This window comes from Lynx rufus, unplaced genomic scaffold, assembly GCF_022079265.1.
Source record: "Lynx rufus isolate CCGP_SWC_20201006 ecotype Redwood Valley unplaced genomic scaffold, mLynRuf1.p SCAF_2, whole genome shotgun sequence".
NCBI classification, from domain to species: Eukaryota; Metazoa; Chordata; class Mammalia; order Carnivora; family Felidae; genus Lynx; species Lynx rufus.
This window is the reverse complement of record NW_025814834.1, coordinates 54,987,698-55,001,157: the sequence shown is the minus strand read 5'-3', so window position 1 is coordinate 55,001,157 and position 13,460 is coordinate 54,987,698. Positions and strand designations below refer to the sequence as shown.

Here is a 13,460-nt window from a genome sequence, read left to right as displayed (position 1 = left end):
TTTCTCAAAATAAATGAATAAATAAGCTTTAAAGGAAAAAAAAAAAAAAGAAAGTCATCTTCTCAAACCACCCAGCTGGCTCCACTGGCCGAAAGCCTTACCAATTGTTTTTTTAAAAAAAATGTATTTTCACCTGTTCATGAGTTACGTGCACCTGCTCTTGTTTTGTCGTAATTACTTCTCTGGTTCTTGATTTTAATTCTTGCTCCTTGGCTTTATCGGCAGCCACTACTACCTTAGTTACAGCAGTCTTCTTCTCTGCCTCCTTTTTAATCTGAGTTTCAGAAGAGAAAGGAAGGAAATAGTTTCATGCACCTTGTATAAAAGCTTACAATAATAAATCAGGATAAAGACATAAACGTCACACAAGAGAGGATAAGGAGGAAAGCTAGAGTGATTTTAAACTATATAAAAAAAATCTATTAAAATAGGAGGTGGGAAATTATCCTCGATTTATAACACTTTTCAGCCATGAATCACATGTCACATTTGAGGTAAGTAAAAGCAAAGGTCTCTTGGGGAGGCTTAGAGAAAGGTAATGTTTGCCCTGCAATAGTGGTTTCTGTGCCTGGCTCTGCAGCTGAACTCTGGATTGACGGGTCTAGAACTAGAGAAATGAATGCGCACACCTCTTTGTTCGGCTAACTTTTTGGGCCACGCTTTGCCTGTCTTGACCCAGGACCACTTTGATACTTTGAATTCCTTCTCTGGCCTCCTGTACTAACTCTCTGATGGCTAACTCTTGTGTGTTTTCCTGCCGGACACGGACCAGGTACGTCAGGTAACTTCTCTCTTGAACACCCTGGGTATTTCAGGCCATCCGTTGCTCAGAGTGTCCTAGAAACCCGGGCCACATTGGGCTCAGGGCTGTCCTCAAAATGACTGGAGCACTGGTTTGCCATGGGATCGCTGCATGCAAAGCTCGTTCTGGCTGGCCACATGCATACCTGTTCTTGAGCAGGTTGGATGTGCGTGGCAGTCGTGGTTGTCCTCTGAGCAGTCTGCTCTACAGCGCTGATGACTGGTTCTCTCACTCTGGCCATATCAACAGCAGCAACGACGGTCGCAACAGCTGCACTTTTGTCAGTTTCTTGTTTCACCTGGATTGGAAATGACCAAGTCCCTTTTTAAAATGACACGCCCAGCAGCAAATACAAGAGTGCAATGGAAATGAGCTGCTCTAGTAAAGCATTCACGGGACAAGCATTTGTCATTGCCAAGAGATATAGGGCGTGTACCGTTAAACCCCGTATTTTATAAAAACCTGACAGATTAGAGCCTTCATCCCCATTAAAAATGATTTCACAAAGCACGAGCCAGATTTGGTCTTCAGTTTCTGTTATGTTCCCACATGCATATGCATTTCCCCTCCAACCTCCAGAGACGGGGCTTCGTAGCAGGGTTGTGGCTGGAGAAAGCAGCCGTGAAAGGAAACAGGACAGCTCTGACAGTACCTCTGCAGCACCAGTAGCCACAGCCCCGGCCGCGAACGCAGCACTGGCAGACACGCCGGCAGCAGCTCCCGCTCCTCCGCTGATGGTCACTTGCTCCTGGATCCCGTATCTCCCTTCCCATCTCTCTTCTGTTCTGATCTGGGTGGTGCTCGTCACCGTGGTTTCTCTCATCTCAGCCTCAGACGAAGCCACATAGCCCTCTTGCTTCCAAGGGGGAGGCACTTCGGGGCCTGTGGCCACGCTGGGTGTTGGAGTCTTCCGCATGAGTAATGGAGACTTAACAGATCGGATGGGAGACGTGGAGATCCTCCCGGCCGGAGACACGGACCTGAAAACCCAAGGGCAGAGGTCAAGAATGCCAAGACGGAGAACTCCTCCTCGGGTCATCAGATTTGAATAATGGAAGGAAAATCTGGAAGTGTTTAAGGCAGAGTTTAAAAACCTGTGCCTCAATAACCGATTCAGAGGCTAACAATGTACTTGATTGAAAGTAATGTGTTTTAAATCTCAGTAAGCCTTAATCTTATCTTCTGTAACTCCGTAAGAGAATCAGACTGAATTCTAAACTAAAGAATTCTGTGCCCTGCCCCACCTTCTCACCATTTAAAAAAAGTCACTGCAGCAGGAGGTCTTAAAAGACAGCCAAAGAAAGGACATGGTGAATATGGTAATCATAGCTCTCAATTTCTTTGCACTCTGAATTCTGGTGAGTGAGGGCATGTCAGACAGGTGTTGAACAAAGAAAGGTGTCTGTAATCAAAATGCTTGTGCAATTAATTCTAGGCTAAATACGTTGCACCTTTTTTCCTGTCCTGCTGATTTCTCATGGCTTTCACATGCCCACAGACTCTGTGAAGCTCCAGGCCAGGAGGAAGCATTCTTGGTACTCGGCTTTACAGAGCTTTTTAGGGTGTAGGCTGTGCAATGCACTTTGAAAACTGCCATTCTGGTCAAAACGTGTTGTGAACTGCTCTTCTTAATTTTCTCTGTGTTTACCTTCAGGCTCATTTTGTTGGACTCTGGACTTCTTTTAACATCCATGTATCTACTGTGGTAACTGGCTATTTTGAAATCCAAGGATCCCACTGCGTTATTATTATTATTATTATTATTAAATTGATAAAGTGCTTCTTCCAAAATAGTTTTCATTGTTTTTTTTTGTGTATATCCAAAGTGCAATAGCATCATTTGAAGAATCTAGGTGTAAATCCTGGCATTTACGGCCAAAAAAGACAGTCCCTGGTCTTCAGCAGTAATTCTAGGGGTTGACCAATTATTTTAAGATAGTTTTCATAATTTAATTCTTGATCAATTCTTAATTTTTCCCTCTAGGTGGCAGCATTGCCTTATCATTGAATTATAACGACTACCCATAGAAAAATGTTTATAAATGCTCTCTGGCATTAAATGAAATGACTATTCTAATTAAGGTTGAAGATACAGCTGATATCTGCTCTAAATTACAGAGTAACTTAATAGTACACTAAAATATTAAACAGTTTCATGAGGAAATGTTTAGTCATTTTCTTGAAGAAGGGTTTTTCTTGGTGAAAATCAATTTACATTTTATAAATGAAGTTGTAATCAACTAAAGGGAAACCCAGGGGGACATGTCCCTATTTTAAAAGTGACTGCCTTAGAAATATAACAAAGACCAGTTTAGAATAATGTAGGGTCTACACCAACTGATGAAAAGCAAAGTGACCTGTACTTCCAAGTTTCAACCTGTGCCTTACTCTTGCTGTTCACCATAAAGTGGGCTTATTTCAAAAAGAGTTAAAGACATGATTAGCAAGACTTGAGTGATTAGCAGCAGGCTGCAGGTAAGCCCATAACTGTGGAAAATCAATGTAATTTGTGTCATTATAGGAAAGTGCTTATTTTTGCTCTTACAACAAAAAGTCATCACCTGGTCACAGCTAGATACGTGTACCTTATTCAACAAAATATGTTTGCCTTACTCTACGACAAAAATCAAGATTAAACCATTAGGCATTTTAGGAAGGAGTCTATCTTGGATAACCATTATTTGCTCCACAAATTGCTATTTTTATTTCTTATTTGAAAGCAAATTTCAGGGACCAAGTAATGGGGATTGTTATTAATGAACTGCCAGAACTGCTAAGACAGTCAAAACACTCCATGGAATCAGGAAAGCTCTGTAATTTTCAATGACCCTTAGGCTTGGATTAAAAATACAGTGAGGTTGTTATCTCCCCCAGATATTCACATTTGGCCTGTCTTGTGATTTCATGGTGTGCAAACTCAGAGCTAGCCTGAGACAGAACACTTTATTTATTCGATAGCCAGACATGTTTTTAAAACTCAGCTTTTTGTTCAAGGCTTCATATTAGTGTTTGTCAGAACCATTAATTTTCAAAGTGGCCAATATAATAAAATTTGGAAAATATCTAGCATTTTTCATATATTTGTTGGACATGTACATTGTCTCCTGTATGAAATGCTTGCCTTCTGTTCATTTTTTCCCATTTGTGTTGCTTATTTATTTCCTTTAAAAATTAATTTGTGGGGAGGGTGCCTGGGTGGCTCAGTCAGTTAAGTATCCAACTTTGGCTGAGGTCATGACCTCACCGTTCATGGGTTCCAGCCCCGCGTCGAGTCCGCACTGTCAGTGTGGAGCCTGCTGGGGATTCTCGCCCTCTTTCTCTGCCCCTCCCCCACTCACACTTTCTCTCAAAATAAATAAACTTAAAAAAATAATTTGTGGAAGCTTTTTAATGCATTTGGTACTTAGTCATTTGTCGTAAGTATTGCAAACATGCCCCCCCTAGATCTACTGCTTGCATTTTGCTTCTATATGGGGTCTTATCGAACATCAACATATATAGTTGTTTAAGTTATGCACTGTTTCTGGCTTGTACCATTCATATTGTAGCTATAGTATATTTGATACAATACTTTTTTGGCAGAGGCAATGAAATATCTTGAGGAAGAGGCACTTCTAAAATATTTTCGCAAATGCACTGCTTGGCTTAGCAATGACCTTACTTTTGCCATACATACATTTTTATTTTTGTGTAATTGAATCTCTAAATCTATTTTTAAAAGCTCTCCCCTACAAATGTTTCCCCAAATACTCTCATTTTTTTTTTAGTTTTTATTTTTTAATTTAGCTTTTTAGTCAGGCTGAGATTTATTTTGTACATGGTTTGAGGTAGAGATTAATATTTGTTTTCTTCCAAATGGATGGCTAATCAGGCCAGCACTCTTTTTTTTTTTTTTTAATTTTTTTTTAACGTTTCTTTATTTTTTTTTAAATTTTTTTTCAATGTTTATTTATTTTTGGGACAGAGAGAGACAGAGCATGAACGGGGGAGGGGCAGAGAGAGAGGGAGACACAGAATCGGAAACAGACTCCAGGCTCCGAGCCATCAGCCCAGAGCCTGACGCGGGGCTCGAACTCCCGGACCGCGAGATCGTGACCTGGCTGAAGTCGGACGCTTAACCGACTGCGCCACCCAGGCGCCCCGTTTATTTATTTTTGAGACAGAGAGAGACAGAGCATGAACGGGGGAGGGTCAGAGAGAGAGGGAGACACAGAATCCGAAGCAGGCTCCAGGCTCTGAGCCATCAGAGTTCGCGGGGCTCGAACTCACGGACTGCGAGATCGTGACCTGAGCTGAAGTCGGATGCTTAACCGACTGCGCCACCCAGGCGCCCCAGGCCAGCACTCTTTATCAAGCAAAATACCCTTTCCCCCACTGACCTGAAAAGTCAGTTTGATTAAAAATGGAATTTCCAGATACTTGAATCTATTTCTAGATCTTTTGTTTTGCTTCCCTAATATGTTTTCTATTCACCTACCAATACCATACTGTTTTGATTTCAGTAACTCAAATAAGTTTGAAAAATTTTAGGTCAGCTATCTGGCTATTTTCCTTTTAAAATTTTTCTTGGCAGGGGAGTTTTCTCTACATTAAAAAAAGTCATAGGGGTGTCTAGGTGGCTCAGCTGGTTAAGTGCCCGACTCAGTTTTGGCTCAGGTCATGATCTCACGGTTGGTGAGTTCAAGCTCTGTGCTGACAGCATGGAGCCTGCTTGGGATTCTCTCTCTCTCTCTCTCTCTCTCTCTCTCTCTCTGCCCTCCCCTGCTCATGCTCTCTCTCAAAATAAATAAATAAATATGAAAAAAAATTTAAATCATATAAATTGGCTAAGAACACTCTTCTAATTCACTCCAAACTGTGTACATTTTTCTGATCATTATATTAAAAACTTCAGCAGGTTAGGCCAAGTTCCAAAGTTTCAAATTTGTTATGGATAATTTACACTTGATTATATAATTTCTGAGCCCTGATGATACATGCTCACTTTCTAAAATACCTCCATATTAACTAAGCATAGAAACCCATTTTATTTTCCACATAAAATGATATAAACATATGCACAATATTTAGAAGACTTTACTTATTACCAGAGCATAAGAACATTTGTATAATTATTTTCTATTTACAAGGAACCTTTAATTATCTCACTGGATCTTCACAACACACCTTGAGATCTTTCTTGTCGTGATTTTCTTTAATTTATAAATGGTATGACTAAGACCTTAAGCAAATTATTTAATTTCTTTGGCTCCACTCAACTTGCCTAACTATAAAATTAGGAATGATAATTCGTAGAGGTTGCTACGACTATTTAATGAGATAATATGTATAGAATGCCAACCAAATGTCTGATTGAGAGAAAGCGGTCAATATATAGTAGTGACTATGTCAGGTTGATTGAACATTGGGCTTCCAACCCTAAATTCTGTGCTCTTTTTATTTTGCTGCTTTCTCTTGGCCCCTAATGCAGATATTTGTTAAATGGAATACAAATAGGAATTCAGAAATGGGGTTTATAAAGTCTTCCAATTTACCTGTGGACAGTGAGGATTTGTGAAAATCGTATTCAGCACCTTTCGGCTTACCTCCTTTATCACGTGCTACGTTTTTTATTGCTTCCTTCTATTTCTCTTCTTGCTGGATGAAACCTAATTCAAAAATGCATAGTGACTTGCTCTCCTTTGAAAGGCTTTACCTGACAGGAGACGGGGTTGGTGCCCGCACATGTCTGACCGGGGAAGGAGAGTGTCTGATGGGCGATGGGGACTGCTGTCGAGCCAGCTGTGCTTTGGCAGCAATGGAGGGTGGTGTGGGAGACCTTGACTTTGGCTTAGGAGGGATCCTGGGAGGTGTTTTATGTGGCAGCTGTTGCCCAGCGGCACCATCTATGACCATCTCAACTGTTGCAATTGATCTGGCATCAAAGTGGGCTTCAATCTTCTGTAAAAGAAGAAAACAAAGCCCACGTTGAGGAGGAATAGTTGGTGAAGCCACAATCTGAAATCGGTTTGAAAACCGATAGTATAGAAAAGTACCTTTTCAATTCGGGTCTGTCTTGTTTCTGAAATCTGAGCAGTCGGAACAATTGTCTTTGTCTTTTTAGCGGGTACTACTTCTTCACCTGTCAGAAGGGAAAGACAGGTGTTTAGCAGGGCGACCCATTTCTAAAGAGATTATGTTAATTCTGTCTATGAAGTCAGTAACATTTTCTAGGTATCTTGATGGAGAAAAATGCATAAGGTTTTGGATTTTGCATTAATATACATCAGGTTTTAAAATACAATATGTTCATTATTAGGTAAGAATTTACTTAGAACCGTATTTTTTCACATCCATTATTGGTCAACAATTTGAAAACACAGATGACTCAGCTGAGAGACTTTCTAGCTTCTAATGGGCTTAGTAAACACAGATTGCTTCAATGATTATGAGCTCCTGCTTGGAATCTCAGAGACTTTTCACCCGTGTTGAAAAGCCTGATTTTCTGCTGGCAGGATCCCCAAAGCCTTCGAGGGGAGCCAGGACGGCCTCTGGCTCCACTTCCTCCTAGATCAGCACTCTCTCCTCCCTGTTACTCAGTCTCCAGCACGCACCTTGAACCAGTAATTCGGCAGTGGAAGTAGCTCTTCCAACGCTATTGGTGGCATTTACTGAATAGGTCCCGGAGTCTTCGGGGTATGCTTCTGCAATCAGTAAGCTGTAGAGGTCGCCTTCTTGTGAAATTTGAAAATCAAGGGAGCTCTGGATTTCGGCTCCGTCCCGGTAGAACTTCACCACAGGTGTAGGGATTCCGGTCACTCTCACTTGGAGTCGCACTTGGCTTCCTTGTCTCACGGTCATGCTCTGCAGTCGTTGAACAAAGTTGGGTGGTGCTGTCTCTGCTGCAGGGGGAAGGGAGGAAAATCAGCACGGCAAGCCAGGGTGCTCCCAATAGGTTATTTTTAAACGATCACAGCTCCGTTTCCAAAATGAGGCGATGACTCTCTGAACCAAAGAACCTTGACTGTCCTTGAGCCCAGCTCATGCATATGACAGCAAAAAAGGAGCCAGAAGATGGCAGAAGGCAATCCCACAACCATATTTTATTGTATTCACTTTGTTTAGTTTGGCAGTTCTAGGCCACCACAATTTTTTTTTTTTTTAAAGCCTAGATGTCATTATAACATTTTAAGAGAATATTTTGGACACATCTTCTCAACCTCACATCTAGCACTATATTAACATGTTAAAATAATTTCTGTATATTTCAGTAAGTTGCATTAAAATGAATCCCAATGGCTGTGATAAGTGTACCCGTGACTTATAGAATCATTAAAGTTTAATTTAATGTTAAAAATCCTAAATTATCTCCAAATTGATTAGTATTCAAATAACCCAGATATTTACTTGCATTTAAAATGTTAATCTAAATAGTGACATGATTTAATGTTAGTTAGGCTACAGAAAGGGGATTATTTGGTTAATTACACCGAAAGAAATTTTTAGGAATATGAAGAGAGAATGGGATTAATTTTGACATGTATTTGAGTAATAAACAACCTGTTACCCTGTGAATTTTCCATTTCTGAATTTTCCGGATAAATGTTAAAGTTCACACACGATGTTCTTGATACACCTTGTGTTTAGATCAGTAACAGTCCTATACTTGAACATGCCGGCAGTATAGTTTATTGGATAATCATATATAACGTTCCATAGCTGGTTATGCAGGTACTGTTTCTAGCGTGTAAAGTAAGGCGATGTTTCATGTATTAATGTCTTACCAGGAAGTAAATGATGAAGGAAAATGACAGAGGCCAAGAAGAATAGTAGTAACTTTTCCGAGGTAACTGCATCATGCATTTGCCTTTTTCTTTGTAATGTCTACCGTGTACTATTATTAGAAATGGAAAGTAAGTGAAGCATTATTGAACTTTATAGTCGAGAGCAGTTTTCTTAAATGGGTGGTCTGTGAAGACTTGCCTCAGTATCATCTAGGAACTTGTTAAAGCGTAAATTCTTGGTGATGTACCTGTTTCCTTAGTAGGCTTATAAACAAGGCTTTAAGCTTTTCCGCTTGCTCAGAAACATGGTTTTTAATATTTCCTTAATATATTCTTGAGTGTTTAACATGTGTATAGAGGAAATGTTCTCAGCCACTTTTGTGCTGTCTTTTGAGAGGAAAATTGAATTTTACATGGCAAACAACTTTGCTATCAATTGAGCCTCCTGGGCCCCTCTCTAGATTTTAGCCACATCTACTTGTCCCTCAGTAGCTCTTCCTGGACCTCCTTTCCCGTGTGCTGGAGAGGCCCTGGGGGCAGAGCAGAGGACAGATGCGTCCCCTCCAGCCTACCTGTCACGAGAAGCTCAGCAGTACTAGTCGCTTGTCCAGATCCATTGGTGGCTCTCAGGGAGTATCTTCCACTGTTGGCTTTAGTCACGGCGGGGATCGTCAGTCTAGCGCGGCCATCGCTAAAGGAGATCTGCACGCCGGGCAGAGTGGAAGTGGAAATTGCCTGGCCATCCCTAAACCAGCTCACCTCAGGAACTGGGAAACCTGGAGCACAAATACAATTCATCTTTATGTTGGAATGGGGCTCTGCAATGTCCTCTGCTCTGTGCTGCTGTGTTCACCATCTTGTCCTAATGGTATGAGCTCCCCAGAGTGTAAGGCCATTTAATGATGAGGAAAACCTGACAGCCACACGATGAAAGGGTCAACTTGCAGACAACGAGGAGGTCTGTGGGTTCATGTAGAGGTCAATACCTTCATTTAATAGGGAAGGAGACTGAGATCAAAAGAGGCTCAGTGATTTTTCCAAGGTCCCTCGGCCAGCAGTGGCACATGGACGATTAGAATCTCCAGCTCCTGCCCCCCTGTCCCAGGTTCTCCCTGATGCAATTTAATGGATGGCATTAAAATCATGAAAGGGATTTATAGAAGTGCAGAGCCAAGGAAACTTTGAAATAAAAAGTGACTGTTGTCCTCTTCAAAAACAAAGAGCAAAAGCAGCAAAGGGTCGGAAAGCACTGCCTAGCAAGCACGAGAGGTCAAGCCCGTCCGTGTCCGCCCTCTGTGGTTGCAGGGACACTGTCTCCTCGAACTCTCCTGCCTTTCAAATGTGTAATCAGCAAAAAACGCCAAAGTGCAGAGAGAGGCGGGTTCTCATATAAATGACACAAAGCCAAAACTAGTCTTACAGAACAACATGTATACTTGGAGTTGCAGGTCGAGAAGGCAAATTGTCTTCAATTGTCACAAATTGTGGAGCTAAGAACCACGTGTACGTGGTTTGATATTTTAAGGATAGTAACATTCTGTACATTCAGAAGGCATGAGGCAAATTCAGAGCATGGTTTATTTTATTTTATATTAAACTGTGAGGTGGAGAAAATCAAGAGAACATTTGTTTCATTGTCCTTACGTGAACCCATCTCCCACTATGACCAAGGGAATAGTTTATTTGCCTAATTCATGAATATCAAGTATCTTCAGTGCTGTTTTCCTGAGAATTTATTAGCACGGAGTGTGAAGGAATAAGAGGCTATGGGGAAGCAAGATCCCACTAACTTCATAAACAGGCAAAATTCCCACTGAAGCCAATTGTGTTCAGCTCAGTTCAAAAGTTACTGAGCGTTACAAGGTAAATAAATGTATTATTGTAAAGTCAGAGTTTATCATGCGTGATGAGAAGAATGGAGTTGGTCTCTATATGCATACACAATGGAAAATGAAGAATGACTATAGCATATTTGTGCAGTGTAAAGGTCTTATCCAGTTAGGAAGAAAATTGCTACATAAAATAGAAAAAATGAAAGGAAAAAGAAAGGAAAAGGAAATCTTATTTTATATCTTTATTATAAGCAAAAAAATATAAAAAGAGGGATAGTGCACCATAGAGGTGCATCAAGCTTGATTTTTAATCAATCCATATAATTTTATAGGACCAGTTACGATACTGCAGACAATATTGATTAAATAATTTTGAAATTATTTACAATGTAGTTTGTAGATTACCCTCATTTTTTTTCAGAAGACAGTAAGTCCCAGAAATCATGCATTTTTTGGAACCACCTCTAATATGAGTTATGAAGAAGAAAAAGGGGGGAAAAACCAGAAGAACTTTCTTTTAAATAAAATTCTAAAGTCAATGTTTATTTCTCTTTAATATATAGACCAGGGTGGCATATACTATTTTTTGTTGTCATTTCCAAAAGATTGGAAAACCTTTTAATTCACTAGAATCACTTAATAAAGATTGAATATACAAGAATAAAATAATTAGGAGTTAGCGCAACACTGAAAGTTTTCTGCTTCTTATAAAGTCCAATGTGTTGTTATTTCCCATTGTCTGGCACAGAGCAGTCAGCCCCAGCCTACTTGCCCCACAGCTCCATGGCTGGCCCCCTACTGGGCTTCAGTTCTTGGCTTTCAGTCTGGCTCTGCAGCTGAACCCAAATATAGAATGACCAAATTTGGTTGTACTTAGCTGCTGGATTCTGACAGCAATTTTAATCCAATGCTAATTATTTTGCTCTGTGGAATTATAAATATGAATAAAACATTTTTAAGCCATTACATTGTCAGATTTTGTCAGTACTCTGTGAACGGTATACCCTTATAATGGCCCTCCATACAGTTGGACCAATTTTACAAAGTGGAAACATGGCTTAAACTTGGTGTCAGGTCATACAGCCAAGTTAAGGTACTGGGGAGAAGATGGACAAAAGGAAAGTGTGAAGGCGTGAGCTTACCACTAATGTGAGCCTCAAAGGTTGCGGTACTACCCTCCAGTACCACAACGCTTTGTAACGGCTGCTTAAACGTCGGTGCTTGAGTGGTCATCTTTTTAGGCACTCTGAAAAGGAACAGAAAATAAGTTAGAATGTCACAGCTAAGGGCCACTCTGGAGCTACTTTGTAATGGCAGAGACACACATTTTCAAAGAGATTGCTCGTTAGGTCGTCTGTGGGCCTAGAGTGATGGGTAGGCCTTCTCCTTTGTGGCTTGAATTTGAACATGGGCCCCTGTCTGAATTGACCTGAAGCTAACAGAGTAAGAAGTCTAAAGAGAAATGGAAAAAAATTCAGGAGAGCAGAGCAAGGAGTGTCCTCTAGTGGTCAAAGAGGGAAATTCAGTCTTACCAAACGTGGGACACCAAGGTGTGAGAAAGAGGGAAAGTTGGAATTTGTGGGGGTAGAGAAGAATAATAAAAGATGTGTGGAAAGAATAGGATGAATCTTTGCATCAGTTCAATGGTTGAGAGACAATAATTAAAAAAAAATTCCTTCCTCCCAATATCTTTTACTCACTATATCTCCATTTATAAAGTTGACATAGTTTCAGGCAGTATTACTTCAGGAAATCTTGGTGGCTACTTAAAATAGTCACCAACACTAAAAATTTGAACTTTGCAATTCTTTCCTTACTTGGAAAGTTCTGGAAAGTCTTGTTAACTATGCAAACCTTTCACAGACAGCATATAGTGCAGTCTATTTCTAATATTTCTTCACATTGTAACTGCTCAATAAATGTTGCTACTGCTGAACTGCATAGGAACATTTAAACTCATGTGAGCAGGCCAACTTTTATACAGATCTGAAAGAAAAATACTGACTTGAGTACTTAATAAGGAACAAGGTACAAACCTGAAAAATGGAATGCTGATGTGAAGTGTAAACTAAGTTAAAAGCCCCATGCTTTCTTAACACGAATATTCAAAACCAAAGAAATGAATATGAAATTTGCAGCTAGGTCCTTTTTTAGTGGGAGAAAGTATTTTGTCCATCAGTTCCAGAGAGATTGTGAAGAATTTTCTGATGCGTAAATACCTTATATTCAATTGTCAGTTACTTCATTCCTGATTTTCACAAAATTCCCTGTTCACTACAACTTTATGGAAAAATAATTTTTCTAGAAAATTCTGTACCTTACTGTAACTTTTTATTCTTTAGTTAAAAGAAAATGAAACCAGAATTCTGAGCCAATAAAATTTACACTTGGAAAATTCAAATAATATCCCAAAGTTTTTGTGAATCTTTTGCCAAGAACTCCAAATGGCATATTACATTGAGGACAAATAACTTTTTGTGTCTAACTTCCTCTGTTTACAACCTAGTGCATCTTCTAAAAATAGCTGTATTCTTTGACACCATTTATGTATTATATACCAATGTATTTACAGGCATTTATAATTAGTAATCTAAATCCAGGAAGATGGGAAGTCAAAATTATTTAGATATTAAGTCTTTAAAATACTATTTCTTACCCTCAACACCAACATTTAGCTCATATCATATAACTTGCTTACGAACTAAATTAAAATGCATAATGAGATCCTGAGTCTTTTCTAAAACTATGATATAGCTTTCCCCCCAAATTTCTAAATATATTACAATTATCTTATCTAAATTGGCCTTTTATTCCTATTGGATAGGTAACTTTTGTTGTTTTAGCACTTGCTCTTGAAAGGCCTTTGTGTAATTGGGGCTGAAGGTATGCATCTAAAATGTCATGATCCTAAAATAAACTCTCCAGTGTTGACTGACAGCAGGCAAGTGTTTTGTCACTGTCCCGCAACTGATACCTCAGCAGTTGATTCCCTTAAAAAGTCATCAGGGTGTAGCTGATGCCACATGCATTTTATCAGAGCTATTCTTGGTGTGTCTCACTTTA

The 13,460-nt window shown here is 39.8% G+C and overlaps 1 protein-coding gene across 6 annotated transcripts in view; it reads right to left on the bottom strand.

Annotated features, from left to right (window-relative positions):
• Positions 1–11,630, bottom strand: part of TTN (titin) — a 273,279-nt gene extending 261,649 nt beyond the window's left edge. For all 6 annotated transcript variants that reach the window (XM_047083326.1, XM_047083327.1, XM_047083329.1 and 3 more), the window contains exons 1-8: positions 11,540–11,630; positions 9,138–9,341; positions 7,396–7,683; positions 6,838–6,923; positions 6,498–6,742; positions 1,455–1,782; positions 948–1,100; positions 134–274 (exon numbers count right to left, since the gene is read on the bottom strand). In XM_047083326.1, coding sequence (XP_046939282.1) covers positions 134–274; positions 948–1,100; positions 1,455–1,782; positions 6,498–6,742; positions 6,838–6,923; positions 7,396–7,683; positions 9,138–9,341; positions 11,540–11,630 — 1,536 coding nt within the window. The remainder of the gene's footprint in view (positions 1–133; positions 275–947; positions 1,101–1,454; positions 1,783–6,497; positions 6,743–6,837; positions 6,924–7,395; positions 7,684–9,137; positions 9,342–11,539) is intronic.
• Positions 11,631–13,460: the final 1,830 nt, after the last annotated feature.